The sequence below is a fragment of the Bos grunniens genome, chromosome 21 (genome assembly GCF_055505025.1).
Source record: "Bos grunniens cultivar Pamir isolate PY7600 chromosome 21, Bosgru_T2T1.0, whole genome shotgun sequence".
NCBI lineage: Eukaryota > Metazoa > Chordata > Mammalia > Artiodactyla > Bovidae > Bos > Bos grunniens.
In genome coordinates this window covers 44,369,684-44,394,503 of record NC_141185.1, presented here as the reverse complement: position 1 = coordinate 44,394,503, position 24,820 = coordinate 44,369,684, and the positions used below count along the sequence as shown (strand labels likewise).

Sequence of the window (24,820 nt, the reverse complement as noted above, 5' to 3'; positions counted from 1 at the left end):
CGAGGTTGAATAAAGTTCCCTGTGCTATACTGTAAATCTTTTTTATCTATTTTATATATAGTCACGTTATCTGTAGATCCCATACTCCTAATTGATCTCTCCCCATCTTCCTCTTTCATCAATTTGTTTTCTGTATCTGTGAGTCTGTTTCTGTTTTATAAGTTCATTTGTATTATTTTTTAGATTCCACATATAAGTGATATCATATAATATTTGTCTTTCTTTAAACTGTGTCCTTTCTATGGGTGAATTCTATGGCATGTGTATTAGACCTCAATAAAGGTTTTCTTAAAAAAATTTTATAAAGACAGGAAAAGGATGAGGTTCTAGCTTTAATTACTGAAAATGAGGTATCGCCATTGGTCAAAACTGGGACCCAAGAGGTAAGAATGTGTTTGGGGGAAGAAAATGAACTTTGGACATATCGAATGCCTCTGATGAGCAGACACTAGATCTCGTAGTCTGGAGCACAGGAAAGAGGAAGGACTGGAGACAATAAAGCAAATTATCATTTGAAGGTGAAGGTGAAGTCGCTCAGTCGTGTCCGACTCTTTGCGACCCCATGGACTGTAGCCTACCAGGCTTCTCCGTCCATGGGATTCTCCAGGCAAGAATACTGGAGTGGGTTACCATTTCCTTCTCCAGGGGATCTTCCTGACCCAGGGATCGAACCCCGGTCTCCCGCATTGGAGGCAGACGCTTTAATCTCTGAGCCACCAGGGAAGCCTTGAGCATCTATTAGGTGCCTGTGCTATAAACACTGCTTTATGTACACCCTGCCAGTGAGTTTTATATAACCATGTCAATGAGAGGGGGGCCTTTAGCTCTCTTTCTTCCTGCTATATCCTGGTACTTAACAACACAGGTTGGCAGAAAGTCAGCATCCAATGTTCACTGGATGGATACAAATGCAGTAGCTTTTAATCCACATAACAACCCTTTGAGGTAGGTTTTTGCCTATTTTACATGATTTGCACAAGACCACAAAGCTAATCGGCCTCCCTGGTGGTTCAGATGGTAAAGAATCTGCCTGCAGTATGGGGGACCTATGTTCGATCCCTGGGTTGGAAGGATCCCTTGGAAAAGGGAATGGCTACTCACTCCAGTATTCTTTCTTGGAGAATCCAATGCACAGAGGAACCTGGCGGGCTACAGTCCATGGGGTTGCAAAGAGTCGGATACGAACCCTTTCACTTTCATAAAGCTAATTAGGGGCGGCCATCTATCTGAATTCCAAATCACTATGCAATGCTGTCATCTCTCAGTACAGACTTGGGACACAGGGGACTGAATAGGCCACATAAACCAATTTCTGTAAATTCATAACAAATATACGTGAATACCCAACTGTGTTGGTGCCAAGGTTAATACCAGATACACTGGGCAAGAAGTGTAATGAAATTTAAGACAAAATCCCTATGAACTTGCTCACGTCCTTGCTAGGTCACAAAGATCCTTCACAAATATTACTGTAAAAAAAAGTGAAAATATACACAATGGAATATTACTCAGCCATTAAAAAGAATACATTTGAATCAGTTCTAATGAGGTGGATGAAACTGGAGCCTATTATACAGAGTGAAGTAAGCCAGAAGGAAAAACATAAATACAGTATACTAACGCATATATATGGAATTTAGAAAGATGGTAACAATAACCCGGTGTACGAGACAGCAAAAGAGACACTTATGTATAGAACAGTCTTATGGACTCTGTGGGAGAGGGAGAGGGTGGGAAGATTAGGGAGAATGACATTGAAACATGTAAAATATCATGTAAGAAACGAGTTGCCAGTCCAGGTTCGATACACGATACTGGATGCTTGGGGCTAGTGCACTGGGACGACCCAGAGGGACGGTATGGGGAGGGAGGAGGGAGGAGGGTTCAGGATGGGGAACACATGTATACCTGTGGCGGATTCATTTTGATATTTGGCAAAACTAATACAATTATGTAAAGTTTAAAAATAAAATAAAATTAAAAAAAATAAATAAAATTAAATTTTAAAAAAAAAGAAAAAAAAAAGTGAAAAACTGCAAGTGTTAGTCACTCAGTCATGTCAGACTCTTTATGACCCCATGGACTGTAGCCTACCAGGCTTCTCTGTTCATGGGATTTCCCAGGCAAGAATACTGGAGTGGCTAGCCATTCCCTTCTCCAGGGGATCTTCCCAACCCAAGTCTCTTGCATTGCAGGCAGATTCTTTACTGTTTGAATGGCCAGAGAAGCCCCAGTCCTCTACATAAACACAAGTTTCATTCCAAGAGTGAGTTGGTTAAGTCCAATTTGTTTGAAAGTCCAACAAAGTTAGCCTAGGTACCCAACTAACACAACTGGCTATATAATACTGTACTGTCATAGGTTTATAGTATTTTTCACACAAATAATACAACAAACAAACACAAAAAATAAAGAAAACATTTTGAATCTTACAGTACAATACCTTGGAAAGTTCAGTATAACAGCTGGCACGTGGGGTTGGCATCACATTCACATCTTTGAAAGTTTTCAACTTAAAGGTTCACATGTAGACTTACTGTGTTGCGTTAACGGCCCCCCCACCAAATCCCCAATAAGAAAATTTTATCACCACTCCCATCAGGTTTCTACCCTCCACCCAAGTGATACTCTCCAAGGTGAATTCCATGTCGCTAAATGCAACAGTCAGTTCTCAGTCCTCTTCATACTTGAATGATCAGCAGCTTTTGACACTCCCTGTGTGACAATGTTTCATTTGGCTTCCAGGACACCAAACTCTGTTTTCCTTCATCCTCTGATTCCTCCTTCTTGGTCTCCCCCGTGAATTCCCACACTTCTCCGTGAACTCTGAGTTGTCAGAACCCCCAGGGCTCAGTCCTTGGTCTTCTGAGTACTCACTTCCTGATCCATCTCAAGGCTTTAAGTGCCATTTATGATGATGACTCCCTAACTTGTATCCCTCCAACACCCATGCCACAAACTCCAGGGTTATACATCCAACTGCCTGCCTGATGTCTATACTAGGATGTGCAGATAGAATCTCCAGTGCAGTGTGTGCAAGAAGAATCTCCTGATCTTCCCTCTGTCAGTTACACAAGCCCCAAACCTGGATATTACCTTTACCTCTTCTCTCTCCCACCCTCCATCCCATCTATGAGGAAATTGTTGGTTCTACCTTCAGATTATACCAGAATCTGACCACTTCTCACTGCTTCCACTGTCACGTGGTCCAAGTAACCATTATCTCTCACATGGATGCTAATGTGCGTGCATGCGTGCTTGGTTGCTTCATTCGTGTCTGACTCTGCGATCCCATGGACTGCAACCTGCCAGGCTCCTCTGTCCATGGGCTTCTCCATACAAGAATACTGGAGTCGGTTGCCATGCCCTTCTCCAGGGGATATTCCTGATCTAGGGACCAAATGTGCGTCTCCTGTGTTTCTTGCATTGCAGGCGGATTCTTTACCACTGAACCACGGGGGAAGCCGTAGATGCCAACACTCTGTCCTAAAAGATCCTGTTTTTACACTTTTTGCCATGTTGGTCTACTCTCAACACGACAGGCAGAATGATCCTTTAAAATCTAAGTCAGATCATGTGACCTTTCTGTTCAAAACTTGCATTGGCTGCACTTCCACCTTTCACTCATAGTCAAAGCCCATGGCCCCCAAGGTCCTACATGAGCAAGTCCTCCCAACCTCTCTAACTTCCTTTCTTACTCTCCGCAGCTCACCTGGTTTCAGGGTCACTTTCCTTGCCATTCCTGCCTAGGGACCCATGTTCTAGCAGTTCTGTCACGGGGAAAACTGACTGAAACTGCCCACCCTATCCAGGCACCACAGTAACCATGTGCATGAGTTATTTCATGACAGGAGGTCCTGGTAAGAAACACAGAACAAGCTACCAACAAACTAGAAGAATTCGGGAAAGGTCAAAAGGAGATGCCACATGTCCTGCCAACCTCCCAGAGTCCTCCGCTGGAATTCATCTTGGCTGAGTGATGCACCAGCCACCGGAAGGACCCTGAGTCACCAAATACGGGCCAAGCAAGATGACTGACCAGAGACAACTCGGACTCTAACTCCATCACCATAAAACCCGAGACTGTGAGCCACATAGCAGAGCTGGTCTCCTCGGTTCCCTTACCCTGCTGCTTTCTACCTGGGCACCCCTTCCCAATAGTCTCTTGCTTTGTCAGCCTGAGGGTCTCCTCCGACAATTCATTTCCGAGTGTTAAAGAACCCACTCTTGGGCCCTGGAAGGGGGTCCCCATTCCTGCAACAGTTCTCTCAGTCTGGAATGTTCTTCTCCCAGGTTTTCACGACTATACCTTCATCTCTTACAATTCTGTTCAAACCTCACTTTCTCAGTGAAGCCCACCTTGACAACCCTGTTGAACATGGTGACCCACCCTCCTCCATCCACCACCCTGCTCTACTTTTTCTTCAAGCTATACTACTTATCATCTTCTTACTCACAGCACAAAGACCTAATTGTGTTTTATATTTCCCCCATGAGAATGAAGAATCTATAAAGAGAGTGATCTTTGTTTGCTGAGGTTTCCCAAACTCATTAAAAAACTGAAACCCAAGGAGATTATGAGTATTGATCAAGGTCACTGAGTGACCCATCTGATTAGGAACCTGAATCCTGACCAAAATCCTAAGTTCCTTCCTGTAGTTCTTCTACCTGGAGACAAGAGGGCAGTGAATAGCTGAAAGTACCCCAGGTAGCCCAGGCTGCAATTATTCCTAGTATCGGAAGAATCCACCAAATTGTTCTAATTCACCATTTGATGCTTTCCTATTTCCCACTAAGTCAACGACTCAACGTGGCTTTGAAGATCTGTCAAATAACTGACCCCAAAAGGGTCTTGTCTCCATTATAACCTGATCTCCAGGTCTGCATTATCAGGGATGATGACCTTGGGCAAAATCCTCTTGCGCTGGGTGAGTCCATTGTTTGTATGTATGTTTTTACAATTAAATTTGAATGCCTTTTAAATCAACATTCCTGGGCAAGTCCCCCTTCTAATGCTCACACTAGGTTTAACTTTACAGGATGTTCCTTACCTTGCCCCTAAAGCATCTGTTTGTCACCTCACAACCTTTCACATTCGGTCCTTCCAATCCCACACTGCATTTTCCAGCCTCTTAAGGAGAGCAAGAACATGTTTCTCCAGGTTGCCAGCAGGCTGAGCCTTACACACTCTCAGTGCCAAAAACCAATGCCACCTCCTCCTTGAAAACTTTCTGGCCCCTATCTCTCCTCTATAATTAACCTCTTCTTATCCCAAAGGCCTATTGCAAAATACCTTAGTCAGTCACATCAATCTCTCTCCACACAAGTGAGATCCAACTAGGGTGAGGATAGTGAGATTTTTGAAACGGAAAATTTTAAGGGGCACCAAAAAAGTTCAATAATCAAATAATATTTTTTACTCCATTTTTTTAACATGAAAATTTCTTCCAAAATATTCCTAAGCAAAACATCAAATATAAAACCAAAAAGGACCCGCAGGACCCGGTCCACCTTCTACCTGCCAGCCCCATCTGAACCCCTCTAATCACGGCAAGACTGAATGACCTCGAACTATAAGCTTATATTTCTTGTGCTGCATCGGAGACCAAGGGTGAGAAGCTGCGGGGGAGCCATTCTGCTCAGCACCCCACGCCCCAGCGCAGTAGCTGGGAAGTCCACTCAGCTGGGAAGTGGACGTGCACTTCTGCAAAAAGTTTTGCAAAGGGGTCCAGGTGCCTGTGGGGGCGTGTGCATCCATGTATGTGTGTGTGTTGGGGCGGGGAGGACACACCTGTGCATGCTCGCTTCTACTAGTTTTCCTTATCTTTCCAAGCAGTGGCTCAGGACCGGGCAGAGTAGTGCCCCAGGCCTTGGATTCTGCGCTTGCAAAAATGGGGGGTGGGGGCACAATGTTGCACGTGGGGGAAAGCTCAGAATTCCTTCTTGCACAAGTGGCAGGTGAAGCGCAACTCTTTCTGGCTACTCGATCCGGCACAGGAACATGCAGCCGCCTTCGAGGTAGCAGAGGGACCTGAACCTACCGCCCCAGACTCGATGACTCTCCTCTAGACCCCAGGAAACGCCCTCCTGTTGTCGGCCCCGCTACCACCGGGAGGAAGCCCCAGCGGAGGAAGGACAGTGGAGGCGGAGAGGCCGGAGGAGCGTCTCCCCTCGCTTCGCCCCGCCTCTGCGTACGCTCCAGCCAATCGCAGCTTGCTCCGAGCCCTGGCCCCGCCCCTCTTCGCCGGCTGCGGCCTGCGGCTCCGCCCCGGCCGGTAATAATTAGGCTGCGGGCGGGGGTTGCCGCGTCAGCGCCGGGCGCCAGCCAATCGCGGAGCTCTGCCCCGTAGTCGCGTCACAGGCCGAACAACCAAACAGAAAAGTTTAATAAACAGCGGACGGAGGGGCCGGCGGCGGCGGGGCCGGAGCTACCAGGGGTTTGGCGGCCTCACCTGTCCCCATTCACCGGCGGCGACCGGCGGCGGCAGGCAGCGCGTCAGGCGGAGGGAGCCGCCGCCAGGTGAGGAGTGGGGCCCGTGGGGCCCCGGCGACCGGCGCTTCCCTTCCCCCTCCCGCTCCCTTCCCCCACCGGCTCGGGCGACGCCAGGCCCGCCCCCGGCCCCTCCCGGCCCAGGGGAGCAGGAAGCGGAGGGCAGCCGGCGGGCGCAGCAGGTGGTGGGCCGGCCGCAGGCCCGGGCCGGGCTTTTGCTGAGGGGTGAGGGGCTTCCTGGCCCCGGGGGCAGGGGCCGAGGTGCAGCGGACTCCCTCGGACGCGCGGCGGGCCCTCGAGGTCCTGGGCTTCCCGCTGGGGGCGGGGGCGGCGCGCCGAGGTGAGACCCCCCCTCCCCATTGCCCCCAGGCCTCGGGGGTGTGGGGAGCCGCCGCTGTCCTCCGATTCCGAGCAGTTGGCGGGCGGGGGCTGGAGGGACCCCGGGCGCCCTCTGGCGCGTCCCTGTCACCGGCCCGGGTCAAGTTCCTCGCCTCACGCCTCCCAGCCCGAGCCCTTCTTGGAAGGATTTTTCACCTGCCGTGTTTCCAGCCACCGGCCAGGGGGAAAGTCTAGCAAGTCAGACAAGGAAAGGGGGTCGGGGGGGGGGTGGTCCTCTCTTTCCTCTGCTTTTGTTGGGTGGACTCAGAATTTCTCGATTTTCCTCTGGAGTAGTGTTTTCACGTTGCCGTCTAACTACGTAAACAAAGAAGAATAATGCGTCTGAGATGATTTTAACTTTTATGTAGAAAGTTTTGCCAAATCAACCACCCGATTAAGACGCTGCGATGATTTATCTTCACACTCAGATTAGTTCAGCAGTGTGAAGAAGTTACACACAGTTGTTTGGTGGTTAAAACAACTGGTTCGTTATTAATGATTTAATGCTCCGAGCAAGAGGTTTAAAGTCGTCTGTCAAATCAAATTCGGAATTTGTTTTTTTAATGTAAAATCCCATAGACTTTTAAGGTTAGTTACGTAATATTTATGTTACCAATTTTAGGACATTTTGCCGAGTTACCCTTAGTCCAGGGCTTCAAGGGAAAATGTTTTCTTTCTGCAGAATATGCACATTTATATTTCCCAAACAGATTATCTTTTAAACTTTTTTTTCTTTTACGTTTTAAAATGTATTTAAGGGAAATAGGGATTGCAGAAGTGTACAGGAGGAGAATTTCGGGGTTGTTGGCTTGTTATCTCAATTGTGATGATTTAATTTCCTGTGTCAAAACAGATCACATTTTACACATTTAAGTATATGCAGTTTATTGTATGTTAATTACAGCTTTTTAAGCAAAGTATTCAAAGTGTATTTAATACCACAAAGGTATGAACACACACAACACAGTATTAAAGTATGCTGTACACAATAGAGTATAAAGAGATAAAAATGTAATAAAAATCCATGATTTCCATCTCCAAACCAAAAGTTGGAATATTACCAAAAGTTGCGTATGTTTATGAGTTTCTTATCTGTCTTACACCTCTGCCTGTCCTTACCGAGGTAATCATTTCAGTCTAGTGTATTTTGTTTACCACCCCTTGCGTTTCACAACATAATGTCTGTGTGCTCAGACTGTGTGTTTAGTTTGTTTTTCTTTTGAGCTTTTTAATAAAAAGAATATGTGGCTGTAGTTCACTGGTTTCATTGCTCTGTTAATATAAAGATTAATACTGTGTTAATCTTCCACGACTCATGGGCCTTTAGCCTATGGCTTTGATTCTGTTTTGCTGTCACCAGCTGTGTCCCATGAACATTTCTTGTTTCCTGGCTCCTGGTACACAAGTGCAAGAGTTGCTTTAGAGCGCATGCAGATTTCATTGGGACATTTTAGGTACTCAGGAGTAAAACACATCGAAATACTGGAAATAAATGAAAAATTTTAGGATTCTCTTTTATCTTTTGATGGCAAATTCATATCCATAGTAATTGGTTCATAGTTTTTGAACATCTGCATGAGAAACCAGGATTCCTGTCAATCCGAATGAATCTTGTCCTTGGAAATCCCATGCTAAGAAGTCTGGCACTATTTACTGTCAAACTTTTCACTGCAAAAATGTAAATACAGTAGAAAAAAACACTTGATTGGGTATAAAATAAATCACTTTTCTGGGGTTCCCTTTCCCACCTTTTAATCTCTGGCAAGTTTCTTAAAACTTCTCTTGTGCCAGTACACGTGTAAAAGAAACCTGTTCTGAGTTTATCCTATCAGTTACGCAGACTTTAGTTAAGTGAAGCACCTATCAAATGACAGAGCTTTTAAGGAAAATGATTAGGGCCAAGGTATTATTCTCTGAAATTACATTGGTTGTGTCCTTTGGAACACTTTTGAGAAAGGTGTGTGGTGAGTATTGATCAGGATATGTTAGCAACACACAATTAAGTACTTTTTATGCCACCCTGCCCCCCACCCCACCCCCCCCCCACCCCCCCCCGCCTCAGATTTGGGATTTATTGTGTGAACAGCAATGCAAAGATAAATTATGAAGCAGTATTAACTTCCTGAAAATGGTGTGTATATAAGTAATAAGAGTTTATGTATATCTTTGAATAAACTTTTTTATAGACATGAGAAGTGGTGTTTTTTGTTTTTTAAGAACAGTGCACGCGACCTGCAGACAAGTTGTCAGGAGGCTTTGTTTTGATAGGACTATTTTATCTTGCTTTAAAAAAACAAAAACAAACCTCAGTTTTGTATTTCATTACGAGGGCAGCTTTTTTTTCCCCTAAACCATCAGAAAAGTTAACAAAGAATGAGTAATTATTAATATTTTGGCAGGTATCCTACCAGTCTCTCTGTTTTTGCTTTTCTTATCCTAAACAATTAAACGTTGAATTCTAAGCAGTACTAGGCTGCTTCTGTGTTCAAAACTTAAACCAAATATGATCCATCTCAACACCTTTGTTGTACATGGTATGGTGGTGGTAGTCACCTCGATGGTATCTTTGCTTCAAGGTTCTCTCCCTTTCCTGTGCAGAACAATCGTTTCAATGTGTAAATTAGATTATCTTATTCTCAGACTCAAAACAAATCCAGATTTTTTAATACTCTTGACCAACAGTGTCCAATGAAAATACAATAGGAGCTACAAATGGGAACCACATAAGTAGTTAAACATTTTCTAATAGCCACATTTACAAAGAGAAACAGGTGAAATATTTTTTAACCCAAAATACTGTGATTCAGCAAGTAGTCAGTGTAAGAAATTACTAATGGGATATATTTTACTTATCTTTTTTCAGACCGTCTTCACCATTGGTTGTGTGTTTTCCGTTTAAGGTACCTCTTGGGCAGGCCTTGTTTGTGGCTGATCTAGACTGTTGGGCCTATCAGCCTCACAGGCTTATCTTATGCTGCTCACCCTGACTCCTGTACCCCCAGCAGTGCCGTATGCCAAGCTTAGTTTTCTTAAAATTGTTTTCTGCCTGAACACCCAGTCGTGTTTTGCTCAAATGTCACTCCTTATGAGACGCCATCTCAGATCACTTTCCCTGTCAGCTGGCTGTGTTACCTTCTTTGTGTCCTTTGAGAACCTAGCATCTGAAGTGATTTATCTGGTTATTGTCTGTATCCCCTGCTTGAAGTAAACTGCTTATGGGCAAGGATTTCCTCAGCTTTACTGTTCAGTTCAGTCGCTCAGTCGTGCCTGACTCTTTGCGACCCCATGGACTGCAGCACACCAGGCCTCCCTGTCCATCACCAACTCCCGAAGTTTACTCAAACTCATGTCCATTGAGTCGGTGATGCCATCCAACCATCTCATCCTCTGCGTCCCCTTCTCCTCCTGCTTTTTTTTTTAATCTTTCCCAGCATCAGAGTCTTTTCAAATGAATCAGTTCTTCACATCAGGTGGCCAAAGTATTGGAGTTTCAGCTTCAACATCAGTTCTTCCAATGAATATTCAGGACTAATTTCCTTTAGGATGGACTGGTTGGATCTCCTTGCAGTCCAAGGGACTCTCAAGAGTCTTCTTCAGCACCACACAGTTCAAAAGCATCAATTCTTTGGCGCTCAGCTTTCTTTATAGTCCCAACTCTCACATCCATACGTGACTACTGGGAAAAACAGCTTTACTGTTAGGTCCCTATATATTGAAAATAAGATTTTTAAAAGGTACATGGCGTTTCATTTTATGAAAGTACTGTTAATTTAACTAGTCACTTATTGTTTATAACTTGCTTCTTTATCCTTTTTTTCACTATTACAATGTGTGAAGAACATCTTAAGAGCTACATCTTACTATGTATTTCTTATTTCTTTAGGGTTCAGCCGTCTTAAAATTGCTTAAAGTATATGAACATTTTTTTTACTAATGAATACTGACAAATTTTATCTTAAAAGTTTGACTAACATTGCAGTATAAGTTGACCAAACCTGTATGAAGTTCGATGAAAAATATGAGAGAGTACACATTTCCTCTCTATCTTTACCAGAAATGATATTTTTTCTTTCTTTTCATAAATTTATAATTTATTTCTTAGTGAGTTATGATAATGAATAGAGGTATAGGTTCTGGACATCTTCTGGTTTGTCTTTGGCTCATTGGAGTGGTGTTTATATTTAGGATAGCCACCCTTTGACTCATCCTACTAACATTTTCCCTTGCTCTTCATTAGCCTTTTGTTTACTTTTTTAATAATTAAAAGTTTTTGTCTTTTAAGAAGTTTAGGTTAATAACATTGTTTTTACAGCTTCTACTTTCATAGTTGATAAACTATCCTACCCAGATAACTGTTTTCTTCTAGTTCTTTGTGGTTTCATTTTTCACATCTCTCTCTTCTGTTCATCCAAGATTTATTTTGACATAATATGTAAAGTGAAAAAATTGTCCTTAGTTTTCCTTAGTAGTTAATCCGTTATTTTAGGCCCATAAAAGAAAACTTTTTCTTTTGCCTTCAAATAAAGCTGCCTTTGTCATATACTAAATACATTTATGTTTGGTTCTTTTTAGCTTTTATTCAGTACCAGTCAGTGCACATTGTTTTAGTAACTGGGAGTAATAATGTGTTTTCCTTTTGTTATTGTTAAGTTTTACCATCCTCTTCCCCCAACTCCCCCTACAATTTTTAGTTGTTGCTTTGTTAGTCCTCAAGTTTTTAGTTGATTCCTTAGGGTCTTCAGGTTGTTTTTGGTCTTGAATTTTTTAATTTAGAAAATACTGTTATTTCTACTTAATGTTTTATGTTGTATAATGAAAAAAATTTAATGCCATTAAGTTTTCCTTTGAGCCTAGTTTAGGTATTTTTTCCTTTACATTTAACCTGTAATATCTTTATTAAAATCCCTGCTGTTGCAGTTTTCGTTTTTGTTGTTGTTGGCAATTTTCATTCAGCTGTTCCTCTATGCTACTTGGGCATTGTGCTAAGTGTTGAGGAGACAGAGATGAATAATACAGGATCTTTGCTGTCATGGAGTTTACTGTCCGTTGGAAGAGCTAGGCTGTTAACAGACCACTGCGTAGAGTTTTCAGATGACAACTGCTGGGAAGGAGAGAAGTAGGGTGTGCTGATAGAGATTGGAAGGTGCTAGTTGGGATGTTCTGAGAATGTAACGTTTAAAGTTAGTGATGGTGTGTGTTTTGGAAGTTTTCTTAACTTCCCCAGTCTGTCACAACGTTTAAAAAAAAAAAAAAAAAAAAAGTGACACACTGAATTAGTTCTGTAAACATGTTTTGTAAAAATTGTCTTGCAAACAGGTTCAAGTCCCTGTCCCACCCCCTCCACGCCATATCCTCCAGTTGGATTACTGCCTCAAACCCTGTATGGAATAGAAATTTTGGAACTGTGATTCTGACTTCTAAGATCTGAAAAATACTGGGGCAAGTTTCCCGAGTAAAGGGGACAAAAAGAACCTGGCTCAATTTAGGAGGTGACCGGAGATTGGAATGGCTGGAGTTTACTGAGTGAAGAGAGTGGGGCAGACTTTATTGCAAGACTTATTTCCAAGTGCTAAGGCTGCTTCCGCTTCACCACCTTCCTATCCTATTTATAGTCTGTGATCCAAATTGGTCACTTACAAATAAGCTGGATTATTTTGCTCCTTGGTACTTTACTTCATTATTTCTACTGTATTTTCACTTTCCTCCCACTCAGGATATTTGCATAGGCTGTCCGCATTTGCTAAATTGTGATTTCCTTTGATAAATTAACCCTTAATGCTGGCAAAACAGGTTAAGTTCTCTGTTGGTTATATTTATTAATTTCCCATTTCCCATTGGACATTTCTTTTGTAAATACTTGTAACAACTGCAATTCATTAAATGCATGTGATTTGTTTTAGCAGTCTTTTTCTCCTAGAGCTGTACTTTTCAATCTTGTAGTTACTAGCCACTTGTGGCTATTTAAATTAAAATTAAATAATGTAAAATATTCATATCCTCAGTTTTACTAGTCACATTTCAGGTGCTCAGTATCCATATGCAACTAGTGGCTATTACAGTGGACAGCAGAGATAAAGAGTCTTGTGCAGTAATGAAAATTTATATTAATTTCTGAATAATTATGTGGCTAAAAGCTACAGTATTTAAGTAGCCATATCTGGCTATTGAAATATGGCAAGTCTGAATTGAGATGTGCAGTAAGTATGAAATATAAGCTTGATTTCTAGCACAAAAAAGGGAAAAGAGCTCAATTTTTAAGATATTGATTATATATTGAAGTAATGCTACTTTACATATTTCCTGTTACAGAAAATATTTATGACAGTTAATTTAACTTTATTGTAGTGTTTTAATGTGGCTACCAGAAAGTTGAAGATTGCATGGGACTCACATTATTTTCTAGGTGGTCAGCACTGGTCTGACTCTAGATCGTAAGTTTCTACAATGGAGGGACAGTTCACTATGGCGTTCACAGCAGCCAGTGGTGCCCAGCATATACATAGTAGGTGTTCAAAATGTTTGATGAATGAATAAGCTTTTCAGTAGGTAGAAAACATTACCTATTCAACTTTTGCTTTTTAAAATTGTTGGTTTTCTTCTGGACTGTAATTTAAAATTTTTTTCCTGTGACTGTTGAGAAAAGAAGCTTTTCTTTTGATAGCTAAATAAAGAACTGTCCTTATTAAATAATTGCTGTGTATCATTCATCTTTTGGTTATGTTTTTCTGGCTTTAGGCTGCTAACCAGAGAGGGAATTTAAAGTCTGCCAACCTGTTTTCTGTCATTTTTCTTTGTGTAGCAGTTAACTTAGATGATCGATTGTGTGTTGTTTGGCACATGAAAATTCATGACTATTAAATCTAAATAATTGAGGACTATGAATGCTTTTCTTTTACTTATACTTTCGTCTCCATATTATGATCCCTGTTCCTTTTTAATTTACATTTATTGGTGACCTTGTCTGTTTCTTTGGACTTAGAACAATTTACTGTCTTACAGAAAGATATCTCTTTTTCAGCTTGGTTTATGCTTTTTTACCTGTTTACTTCCTAAATGTTTCCTTTGTGTTTTGTATTCTCCTGAATGGACCCTCACTGCCCCCCTCCTTCTCCCCCATACTCACTTTGTATTTTTTTCTCTTAATGAGAAGATAGTCATCAGGAGTTGCAAACTCAAATACATAACCTCACTTCTGTAGACACTGTGTATTTGTCAGGGAAATATTTCTTAAATATTTTTTTCCTCCATCAGTTGATGGTTTTCAGACTTTATCCTTAGTGATCCTAGTCATGTTTTGCTATTGTCACCAACTATTTCACCAGCTGTTGCCTTAACTACCTGTAGCACTCAGGGATATTACTGCCAAGGAATAATTTCTGTTGTAGGAAGAATATTTTGAGCCATTCTCAGTCCCTGAAAATTCCGTGGAAGTTTTCCCCCTGCTCTGAACGTACCAAAGGTTATTCCTAAAAGTCTAGGTATTGCCTTTTTATATAGGGTCTTTTTAAGAGTAAGTGAAATGAGACCAAGTTGTTTAGTGGCTCGGTCTCTTCTAAACTGTTTTCAGTTGATAGATTTGTGAAAACCTCTGAACTCTCACAAAGAGTACACCCTTTGAATACTTGATGTTGGAAAAGTGATGTCACAAGCAATCAGGGAGCCTTGAGGAAGCCTTGACCCTTTTGCTGCCTCCCTGTTCCCAGGAAGCAGAGTTACTTTCAGATAACCTCAGTTGTGGTATCGCTCTCTTTTTAGTTATTTTTTCTGTTGTTTTCTTCTATTGCGGATTTAGAAGAGGAATAAAATGCTCTTACTTTTAATCTGTAAGCCACCTAAAATGATATTTATCAACTTGCAGTTCTTTTAAATAGGTCCTGGAGGTCTTTGAACCATCTGGAATAGTTCAGTCTATATTTCCATCTATATTTTCTTTTGGTTATAAATGGAGGGGATTTTGGTGTTAGATTAGTGTATGTTCTACGTCTTTGTTGTACACAAATAGTTAAACTTTGATGTGAAAAATTGATGTTAGAACAAAGGTTTCATTTGGTTCCCATAGCTGAATACTAATTTTATGTTTGCCAAATTTTAAAAGTAAAATGTTTGCTGTCTCTTTTTCTATAACCCTATAAAATTTTGGCCATCTGAAACTTGTTTTATGATGTAACTCAAGTTTGATGCTGTAACTCAAATTGTGTATTTTTTCTACTGTCTGCTCCTGTACCTCTTCTACTCCCAGGGTCTTTTTACATGTGTCCACACAGTGGGAAGAAAACCTGAACTTGACTTGTGAAGTACTGGGCATTCAAAGCTGTGAATCCTTGCAAAGGATCTTGGGACTGGACCTCTGTGAATTGGCTCTTTCAATTTGTCCACTTAAAAGGCATAATAGATTATGCAGCTGTTTGGGCTTCTGTGGGGTATTACTCCATATTCATGTCTAGTTGCAATTATGTGCATTTTCAGTTTCTTACAAAGACTTCCCGTTGTATTCAAAATAAGTTTGTTGGCTTTATGTTGTTTTAATGTATGAATTTTCTTTGAGGAAAAATGCTTGCAAGATTTTTAACTCAGAAAATATTGTTTTAATGGATGAATTTTCTTTGAGGAAAAAATGCTTGCAAGATTTTTAACTCAGAAAATGAAATTTAAATGAAAAGTTCTTATGTAAAGTAACTGAAAATATATTTTAAGAAGGAGCTACTCTGATTTGTTTTAATTTTGAGTTTTTTATAAGTTAGTCAATTTTGGTAGAGGTGAATACTCTTTAAATTTGTCATTCAATCAGATAATGATGAATGTCAGAGTAATAGTTAATGGATCAATCCTAAAAACGTAAACGGTTCTAATTTAAGCATACAGCAAAATTTAAAATACAGCAAATTTTGTAATGTACAAAGTGACCAAAGATCTTTGTTCAAAAGTCAGAATCTCTTTAGAATCTCTGTAGTAAAAATAACATTTAATGTAACTTATATTTTAAGAGGAGGATACCCTTCAGCTCTCCCTTAGGGTTACTGTGCCACCTTAGAGTAATATCTCAGTAGGATGCAAAATAGTGTCCACTTTTCTTTTAAAAAAAACTAAAAAAGAGAATGACTTGAACCATCCTGAAGTTTATACTTGAACATGTTCATTAGAACAAGTTGTCTTCTCCTTGTTTTTGCAATGGATAAGCATTAACCTTGCAAAACATGACATCAGACCTGTAAGTGTGGTGACATAGAAATAATATTTGCCTCATTTTTCTTCAGTTTTAAATAGAAGTATCAGTCTGATGTCACTGAAAATTTTACTCTATTCTTGTGATGTTGTATTTGATATCTTAGAAATTTTTGCATTCAATATTTTAGTGCTATGTATTTTCATTTAAGATACAGTTAAGTCTTAGAGAAAATACTATTTTGTTCTCATTAGCAAAATTTTTGCGGTGGATTTCTGTTGCTGTTTTAGAATTTTCTTTTTTTTTTTTTTTTTTTAGAATTTTCATACCAAATGTGAACTCTATTGAAAAAGGAATCTTGGCTTTATAAAGCATAACTTCACTCTCAGGCTCTGTTAAAAAAAAAAAAAAATCAAATAATTTCATTTGAAGGCATTGTATTTTAAACACTTGGTCACTGAACTGCAAATTAACACTTCTTCTGTGAGATTTTCATTGCTGTTACTTGGTTTATTTATTTTTTACCTAGACAAAAGAGTAAGCAAATAGTATATGATGGGAAAACTGAAACATTACCTACTGTTTCTTTAAGAAACCAGCTTATCCAGGGGGTTTTAGTATGTTTAACCTAACGTGCTAGCAAGGAAAAGTTCTTTAAAATAATGGATATTAGCCGTATCCAATCACAATTATCAGTTTCACTAACAGGGAGGAGATTTGACTCTTCAGCCACTAGAATTGGAGAAGGTGGAGCTTGGTATTCAGGTTTGGTTGCTTTGGAGTACAGCTTCAAGTGAAGTTAATCTGAGGTGAAGCAAACAGAAAATTGTGGAGGTTTTGTTGGTAGGATTTTTGTTCTAATCTTTTAATGATCCTTTATTTTACACTTTTGCTCCTTTGTGCTTCTGTGTATGCTAGCTTTTGTCATTGTTGGTATTTTCTGATGCAAACTGAACATTAAAATTAAGCAGGGAAGCAGAACAAAAGGGCTGTTTGGACAGGAAATAGGTGTTCAGAGAATCAAACTTGACTTTCTTTTATCATTATTTTTAATTCAGAATTTAAGTGTCATTAAAAAATACTTGCATAAAAACCATCTCCAGTAACAGTCTTTTCTCTCGGATTGGATGTTTGAAGAGTCATTTGTCAGTTTTTATAAATGACATCTTGAGGAGAAGGTCTGTTTATGTCATTTTCCTTAAACTTAAGATGTGAAGTTGCTAAAAGACAGATATATGTAGTAGGTTTAAATGTGTCCTTTTTAAAGAATTGAAATGCCAACTGTTAATTTTTTTTTTTATCCCCCAGCATACATCCCCTCTTTTTAAACTTCAGTGTATTTTATATCTACCAATGTGTTGGTGCTTTTTAGTATGCTCATAATTTTAGTTTTGCTTTTTTAAAAGATCATAGATTCATTTTATATAGAACAAGGTAAAACTTTGTCCTCCTTTCAAACTTCATTTCTTTCAAGGTGGACGTAGCAACCAACACCCTTTTGAAACAGCAAATGAATGAATTTATATTTTTAAGAAGTATAGATAGGCTGCCAAAACTTAAAAAGTGTCTATGAATCTATTGACATTTCTTACTTAAGAAATAATTGTACTATGTTTCAGTACCAGAAGTTTCCTTTAGAGGCCCTTGTTTTTATATTGTTGCTCTTTGATCTCATAGAAATTAAGGTATAGAATAATTTGAATAATTGGCCCAAATGCCACCTAAGCATTTCAGTCAGTATACTTGTATTTACTATGCTGCTTCTTTCAGATCACGCAAAAGGTTTTAAATTAATGCTTTCTGCTCCATCTATTGCATAAGCAATACTATGTAATAAAATCAAGAAAAGTCACCCAAATATCCACAAGAGCGTTGTGAGATGGTCTTATTTATTTCCCTGTTCTATTCTGTACCTTACCATATTCTTATATTTTTCCCATAATTGTGAATAAAGACAGTTTTCTATTTTTTATCAAACTGTATCATTTATTATTAAAATTGTTTTCATTTCATTTGCTATAGAATTGTCTTAGGTTAATAGGACCTTAATCTACCTAGTTTTTTGCCTGTTTTACATTTAGATTGTTCCTAATTTTTCACCATTTTAAATGGTATTGCTGAATAAACCTCTTTGTGTAAATTTCAAGATATTTTCTTCTGTGTTTCTTTTGGGAAAATCCCCTTGAGTGGGCTTACCTAGATCAAAGGCTATAAACACTTCAGTAGCCAAATTGCTTTTTAAAAAGGTTATTCCAGTTTATATTGCCACCAGAAAAATGTGCTTCAAAATTTCTCTAATGGGTAGCCCCTAAGTGTTCTCATTAAAGTGTGCCTCTGAAGGTGTCTGACTTGTTGATTAGTTTTTGCCTAAACTAATAGGCTATTTTAAATTCCGTTTTCTAAGATGTAGATGAATCTGAATCCATTTTCTGGACATTAAAATCAGCTGAAGAAAATTGGGAGAATTTTTGCCTATTTAAGTGAGCAATTATATCTTTGTTGGTTGTATTGTGTGTGTTGCTATCAGTTAAGTACAGGGCTTAATGTTTTACATTGGAATTGTTGCTCACACAAGTTTTCCTCAGTACATGTTTCTTCTGGTAGCACATATCAGAGGATTTTCTTCTAAGAAAAACATCAGAAACATTTTTAGAGAGGGAGCTGTAATACTTAACTTTACTCTGAACAGATATGAATAGCCTTTGTCACTTTGTGCATTTCTGGTTTTTTAAGTACAATATAGAAACATAGATCTATGTTATAAATCCAGGTTTTAAAATATTAGCACTTTTCTAGTGTTCGTTGGGTTTTCAGTTGAAGGTAAGATGACTTTATGTACACATAGTGTGTTACTAGTCCTGTGTTCTTCCCGTTTGTCTTTAAGAGCATTCTTTGGCAATAACTACCGCATTGTGTATGTGCTTGGCAGCTAGTCTGTTAAATAGAATAGGCTAGGATTGTCAGGATGTGACCTTGTTAACTCATGTTCCAGAATAAACTTTTTTAAAAAGTTATTTTAAAGCAAAATTCTATAAGACATTAAAAAAATCTAATTTATAAATAGGAGTCAGTGATAAGTCATGGGTTAAGTTCTAATTCACTGGTGGAGCCAGTAGTTAAGCATGTATGCATAATCTTGAATTAAATAGTTCAGCTCATTTTTCAGTTTAAATAATTTACTTTCTGTAAATTTTTGCTGATAAACTTAAATCTTTGGCTTTTGGTATATTTATGGGGGAAGTTTTTTTTCATGTCTGTTTTGTTTGTTGTGGCTTAGGAGTGACTTTTTCCCCCCAGATATTTTGGTTTTCTTAACATTTGAAATGGATGAGAAAAAAATTAAAACTGATGACTTTTAATTAATGAAGCAGTTGTTGTGAAATACATTTTCTCCATTTAAGTTTGCTAGGTGTGTCAGGATTTTATACAGATAATCTAAATACTTGATTCATGAGTAGAACAATTGTTTCACCTAAATATTTAAAATTTATGTTGGTGCTTAAACATTTGTATCATATTTCCTTTGTTCTGAATTTAAGAAAATGTATTTAATTTTCTTAACTGATTCATCTTATTGCTGCCAGGTAGAGATGAAGGTAATTGTAAATATAACAGTTTTAGTGAAAGTCATTTCAAATTTGGCTATAGATTATATTTTAGTGAGTAGGCAAGATAAAGATTTACCTCCTCTCCTAGTACTCTGGTAACATTAGAACGTTGGGCTTCCCTGGTGGCTCAGACAGTGGAGAATCTGCTTGCAATGCTTTTCAGAACAGATAATCTTGCATTGTTTCTCTTCTGTACTTCTACTGCTGATTTCTGGTGGACAGTTTGAACTAAGGAGTATCCTTTTAGTACATTAGTTTCATTCCGAGGGTAGAGGCCAATTTTCTAGGGGGAGAAGAATCTCTAAATGACCTAATATTGAGACCAGATAACAGTAGCAGTAATTCTATTTTATTCTTTTAGAGTGAAAGAAAAAAGTGATTTAGAGGAAGGATATTAAATACATTCAGTGTCTGTTGTTAGTCTTCATTCAGGGAGAATGTATTGATTTCTTTTTCTTAATGACAGAGGAAAAAGGTTAATGGACAGAAAGTTGGTAAAATGTGAAAGAGCCTTGAAACTGTGGCTTAGTAGTTACAATGTCTCTTTGTGTAAAAGGGGACTTTACAGTTTTGCAATGGTTTCCCTTTATGGCTTCTTTATAAAAGTAGGTAAATGTTTTAGGAGTTTTTTTTTGTTTTTGTAACTTGAAAATGCTTATTTATTAACTGATAATGTATATTAACCTCTTTGGCTGAATCTGATTTTCTGTGTTTTTGTATATTGTTAGAAAAAAAATGAACTCAAAACATTATGGTTAGTACTGTTTTTGTAGAAGCGAACAGATCTTTCTATCCTTATACCCATTTTTTTCCTCCACAAATAAGCACCTTGGTTACTTCTCCTACTCCCACGTTTTTGGTAGGTCCGTGATTTCTTAGCAGAACTTAGTATATTGACTACGCTTTACTTCTTGAGACTCCTCCCCTAAGTTTAGTGAGGTGCCTGGGCTTCCTTTTGTTTTTGAGATCTATCCTTGCTGTTTCCTCATTACAGCTTTTAAGTATTGGAATTTCATAGGATTCTGACCTTAACACTATTCTTACTCTATACTTCTGAGATAATCTCCAGTCCCATATCATCAGTTAACATCTTTATATATTAATGGTTCTGAGATTAGTGTCTTAAATACAGATTTTTTGTTTGCACCTAAGACTCCTGTTCATCGAACGCTCCATGAATGTTTCTTCCACACCTGTGTTAAACTCATCAAAGCTAAGGGGCTTATTTTGTCCTCCCCAGCAGTGTCCTTCAAGACCTTTTCCCCTACTCTCAAATGTGCGGTGGTATAACCATGCATGTCAGAACCCAAATGTCGCTCTGAGCCTTCCTTCTTTTCTTCCCAGTTAGCCACAACTTCCCATCGATTTAAAATCCATAGTAACTCTGGAATCAATCCTTTTTTTCTTCACTGTTTTAGCACACATGACAGTTTGGTTTCTTAGATTACTAAAACAGTACCCTGACTGATCTTCACTTTTAGTTTTGGCTCTCTATAATACATTCTTCACTGTTCATTCACGTCTGTCTCTGCTTAAAGTTCTATAGTGATTTCTTATCACCTTTTGAATTTTTTACCAGCTGATTCTGTCCTAAGGGTTCTCTGAGGTAGTTACCCAACAACCTTAAGAGGGGGAAGTATTGTTACCTTCATTTAACAAGTGAGATGATTTAGAAACACTTCCTATTAATAATTTGTCTAGGGTTGCCTTAGCTTGTGAGTGGCTAGCATACTTTGAACTGAAGTTTGCCATATCAAAGTCCCTTTTTACCACCCAGCCATGTGACTTCTAGGCTAACCCCTGCTTACTAATGCGTCTCCCCGGCCCCTTCCTCCTCCCCCCACACACCATTCTGAGCTGTTAGCAGTCCTTCCTTCTAAGACAAACTCAAAACCTGTTGCCTGTCAGAATGGCTGCGATCCAAAAGTCTACAAGCAATAAATGCTGGAGAGGGTGTGGAGAAAAGGGAACCCTCTTACACTGTTGGTGGGAATGCAAACTAGTACAGCCACTATGGAGAACAGTGTGGAGATTCCTTAAAAAACTGGAAATAGAACTGCCTTATGATCCAGCAATCCCACTGCTGGGCATACACACTGAGGAAACCAGGATTGAAAGAGACATGTGTACCCCAATGTTCATCACAGCACTGTTTATAGTAGCCAGGACATGGAAGCAACCTAGATGTCCATCAACAGATAAATGGATAAGAAAGCTGTGGTACATATACACAATGGAGTATTACTCAGCCATTAAAAAGAATATATTTGAATCAGTTCTAATGAGGTGGATGAAACTGGAGCCTATTATACAGAGTGAAGTAAGCCAGAAAGAAAAACACCAATACAGTATACTAACACATATATGTGGAATTTAGAAAGATGGTAACCATACCCCTGTATACGAGACAGCAAAAGAGACACTGATGTATAGAACAGTCTTTTGGACTCTGTGGGAGAGGGAGAGGGTGGGATGATTTGGGCGAATGGCATTGAAATACGTATAATATCATATATGGAACGAGTCGCCAGTCCAGGTTCGATGCACAATACTGGATGCTTGGGACTGGTGCACTAGGACGACCCAGAGGGATGGTATGGGGAGGGAGGAGGGAGGAGGGTTCAGGATGGGGAACACATGTATACCTGTGGCGGATTAATTTCGATATTTGGCAAAACCAATACAATATTGTAAAGTTTAAAAATAAAATAAAATTTAAAAAATAGATTAAAAAAAAAAAAAAACAAAAAAAAAACCTGTTGCCTGAGGGAATTCCCTGGCGGTCCAATGGTTAGGACTCTACTTCAAGGGCAGGGGGGCGTGGGTTCCATCCTTGGTTAGAGAACTAAGAATCTGCATGCCATGAGGTTCAAGAAACAACAACAACGACAACAACTTGGCAAAGACTAATGTTTTCAAAGATGTAGTTCTGACAGTTTTTTGGAACCTGCCTAAAAAGATACAGAACATTTTAGCATCCCTAGAATGTAAGAAGATAAAAGATTGAAATATAGGAAAAATTAAGGTAGTTTTCCATGTGTGGTTAGTTTTGAATTTCATAGCTGTTGAATTCCTCACATATAATAAAAGCATGAAACCTGGTTGTATAAGAGGATGATTAGGCAAAGTGTGAACGCACTTCATCTGAGAGATTTAAAATGCTAATAATCTCCTTAATGTTAGCCAGAACCTTGTGTTCATTTTTGCATCCGGGTGTATAAAGAATCTATCTATGAACCAAAGTCATATAAGCTTCTGAGTAAGTTACAGATAGGGAAATAGGCTGCATGTATTTTATATCAAATATTGTATCATCAAAAAAGTTAAATACTAAAGCTAATCTTGTCTAGATTAGCTGGACGTTCCAGTTTTAGAACATTTCTATCACTCCAAAAAGATTCTTTGAGTGTTTCTAAACAGGTCTTATTTCCATCCCCAGTCCTGGGTGACCAACCAATAGCCTGCTCTCTTCTCTGTAGATTGTTCTTTCTCAGCATTTGATATAAATTCAATCATTAAATACATGGTCTTTTGAGTTTGGCTTCTTTCACCTAGGTTGTTTTTGTGAGGTATATCCATGTAGCAATGTGTGTCATTAGCTTGGCCCTTCCCTTTCTTTTTTTTTTTTTTTTTGCCTCTTCTTTTTTTCCCTTCTTTTCTCCACCATCCTCCGCACCCCCCACCCCATGCCTTTTTTAATCTAAGTGGAATCAAACAGTGTTTATCCTTTGTGTCTGACCCATTTCACTTAGCATAATGTCTTCAAGGTTCATTCATCTAGTAGCATATATGAGAATTTCATTCCTTTTCAAGGCAATAATATTGCATTGTATGTATGTTTATCACATTTTTGTTTTTTTATCCATCCACGGCCATTGGGTTGTTTCTGCTGCTGCTGCTAAGTCGGGGCAGTCGTGTCCGACTCTGTGTGACCCCATAGACGGCAGCCCACCAGGCTACCCCGTCCCTGGGATTCTCCAGGCAAGAACACTGGAGTGTTTCTACCTTTTGGCTATTGTGTAATGCTGGTATAAACATTGTAAATATCTGTTCTAGTTTTTGCTTTCAAATATTTTGGGTATATACCCAGAAGTGGAATTGCTGGATCATAAGTAATCCTATATTTAACTTTTTGAGAAGCTGCCAAACTTTTCCACAGAGGCTGTACCATTTTACATTCCTACCACCAATGCAGAAGACTTCCAATTACTCCACATCCTCAGCAAAATGTACTGGTTTTTTGAGAATAGCCATCTTAATGGTATGAAGTGGTATCTCATTCTGGTTTTGATTTGCATTTCTTAATTATTAGTGATGTTTTCAGCACTAATCATGCTAAATGATTAGCATCTTTTCATGTGCTTATTGGCCATGCTTGGGTATACCTTCTTTGGAAATAACGTCTATTCAAGTCCTTTGCCTATTTTTGGATTAAATTGTTTGTTGAGTTGTAGGAGTTCTTTATATATTCTAGATATTAAGTATTTTTATCTTTTGCCATGTGTTTCCTCCTAGAAGTTTTGTAGTTTTAGCTCTTTTGTTTAGGTCTTCGATCCATTTTCAGTTAATTTTTGCACGTGGTATAAGGTAAAGGGTTCAGCTTCGTTATTTTGCATGGATATTCTATTTTCCTGGCACCATTTGTTGAAAAGACTGTCTTGGGTTAGTCCTTTATTGCCAAATAGTAGTTATTTTCTTTATCCATTTACCAGTTAATGGACATTTGCTGCTGCTGCTAAGTCACTTCAGTCGTGTCCGACTCTGTGCGGCCCCATGGACTGCAGCCTACCAGGCTCTTCCGTCCATGGGATTTTCCAGGCAAGAGTACTGGAGTGGGGTGCCATCGCCTTCTCCGAATGGACATTTGGATTGTTTCCAATTTTCAGCTAATCTGAATAATGCTGCTATGAACATTTATGTGTAAGTTTTTGTGTGGCATACATTTTTGTTTCTCTTAAGTAGAAACCTAGAACTGGAATTACTGAATCATGTGATAACTCCATGTTTAACTTTGTAAGAAATGGTTTAACTGTATTCCTAAGTTTCTTTTGTGTTCTGTGTTCCCATCAGGAATGTGTGAGTTTTTCTCTTTAACCTTGCCAACACTTGATACAGTAGTAAGTCTTTTTAAATTTTACTGTTCTAGTAGACATGATGGAGAAGGCAGTGGCACCCCACTCC

The 24,820-nt window shown here is 39.2% G+C and overlaps 1 protein-coding gene across 7 annotated transcripts in view; it reads left to right on the top strand.

Moving 5' to 3' along the window:
- Positions 1 to 6,386: 6,386 nt before the first annotated feature.
- Positions 6,387 to 24,820, top strand: part of ZFAND6 (zinc finger AN1-type containing 6) — a 54,847-nt gene continuing 36,413 nt past the window's right edge. For 2 of the 7 annotated variants that reach the window (XM_086364236.1, XM_086364239.1), the window contains exons 1-2: positions 6,387 to 6,520; positions 24,352 to 24,559. In XM_086364236.1, coding sequence (XP_086220362.1) covers positions 24,556 to 24,559 — 4 coding nt within the window. In that variant the 5' untranslated portion in view covers positions 6,387 to 6,520; positions 24,352 to 24,555. Of the gene's footprint in view, positions 6,521 to 6,628; positions 6,831 to 16,762; positions 16,875 to 24,351; positions 24,560 to 24,820 lie in introns of those variants that run through there. The other 5 variants (XM_086364237.1, XM_086364238.1, XM_086364243.1 and 2 more) reach the window with 4 other exon arrangements.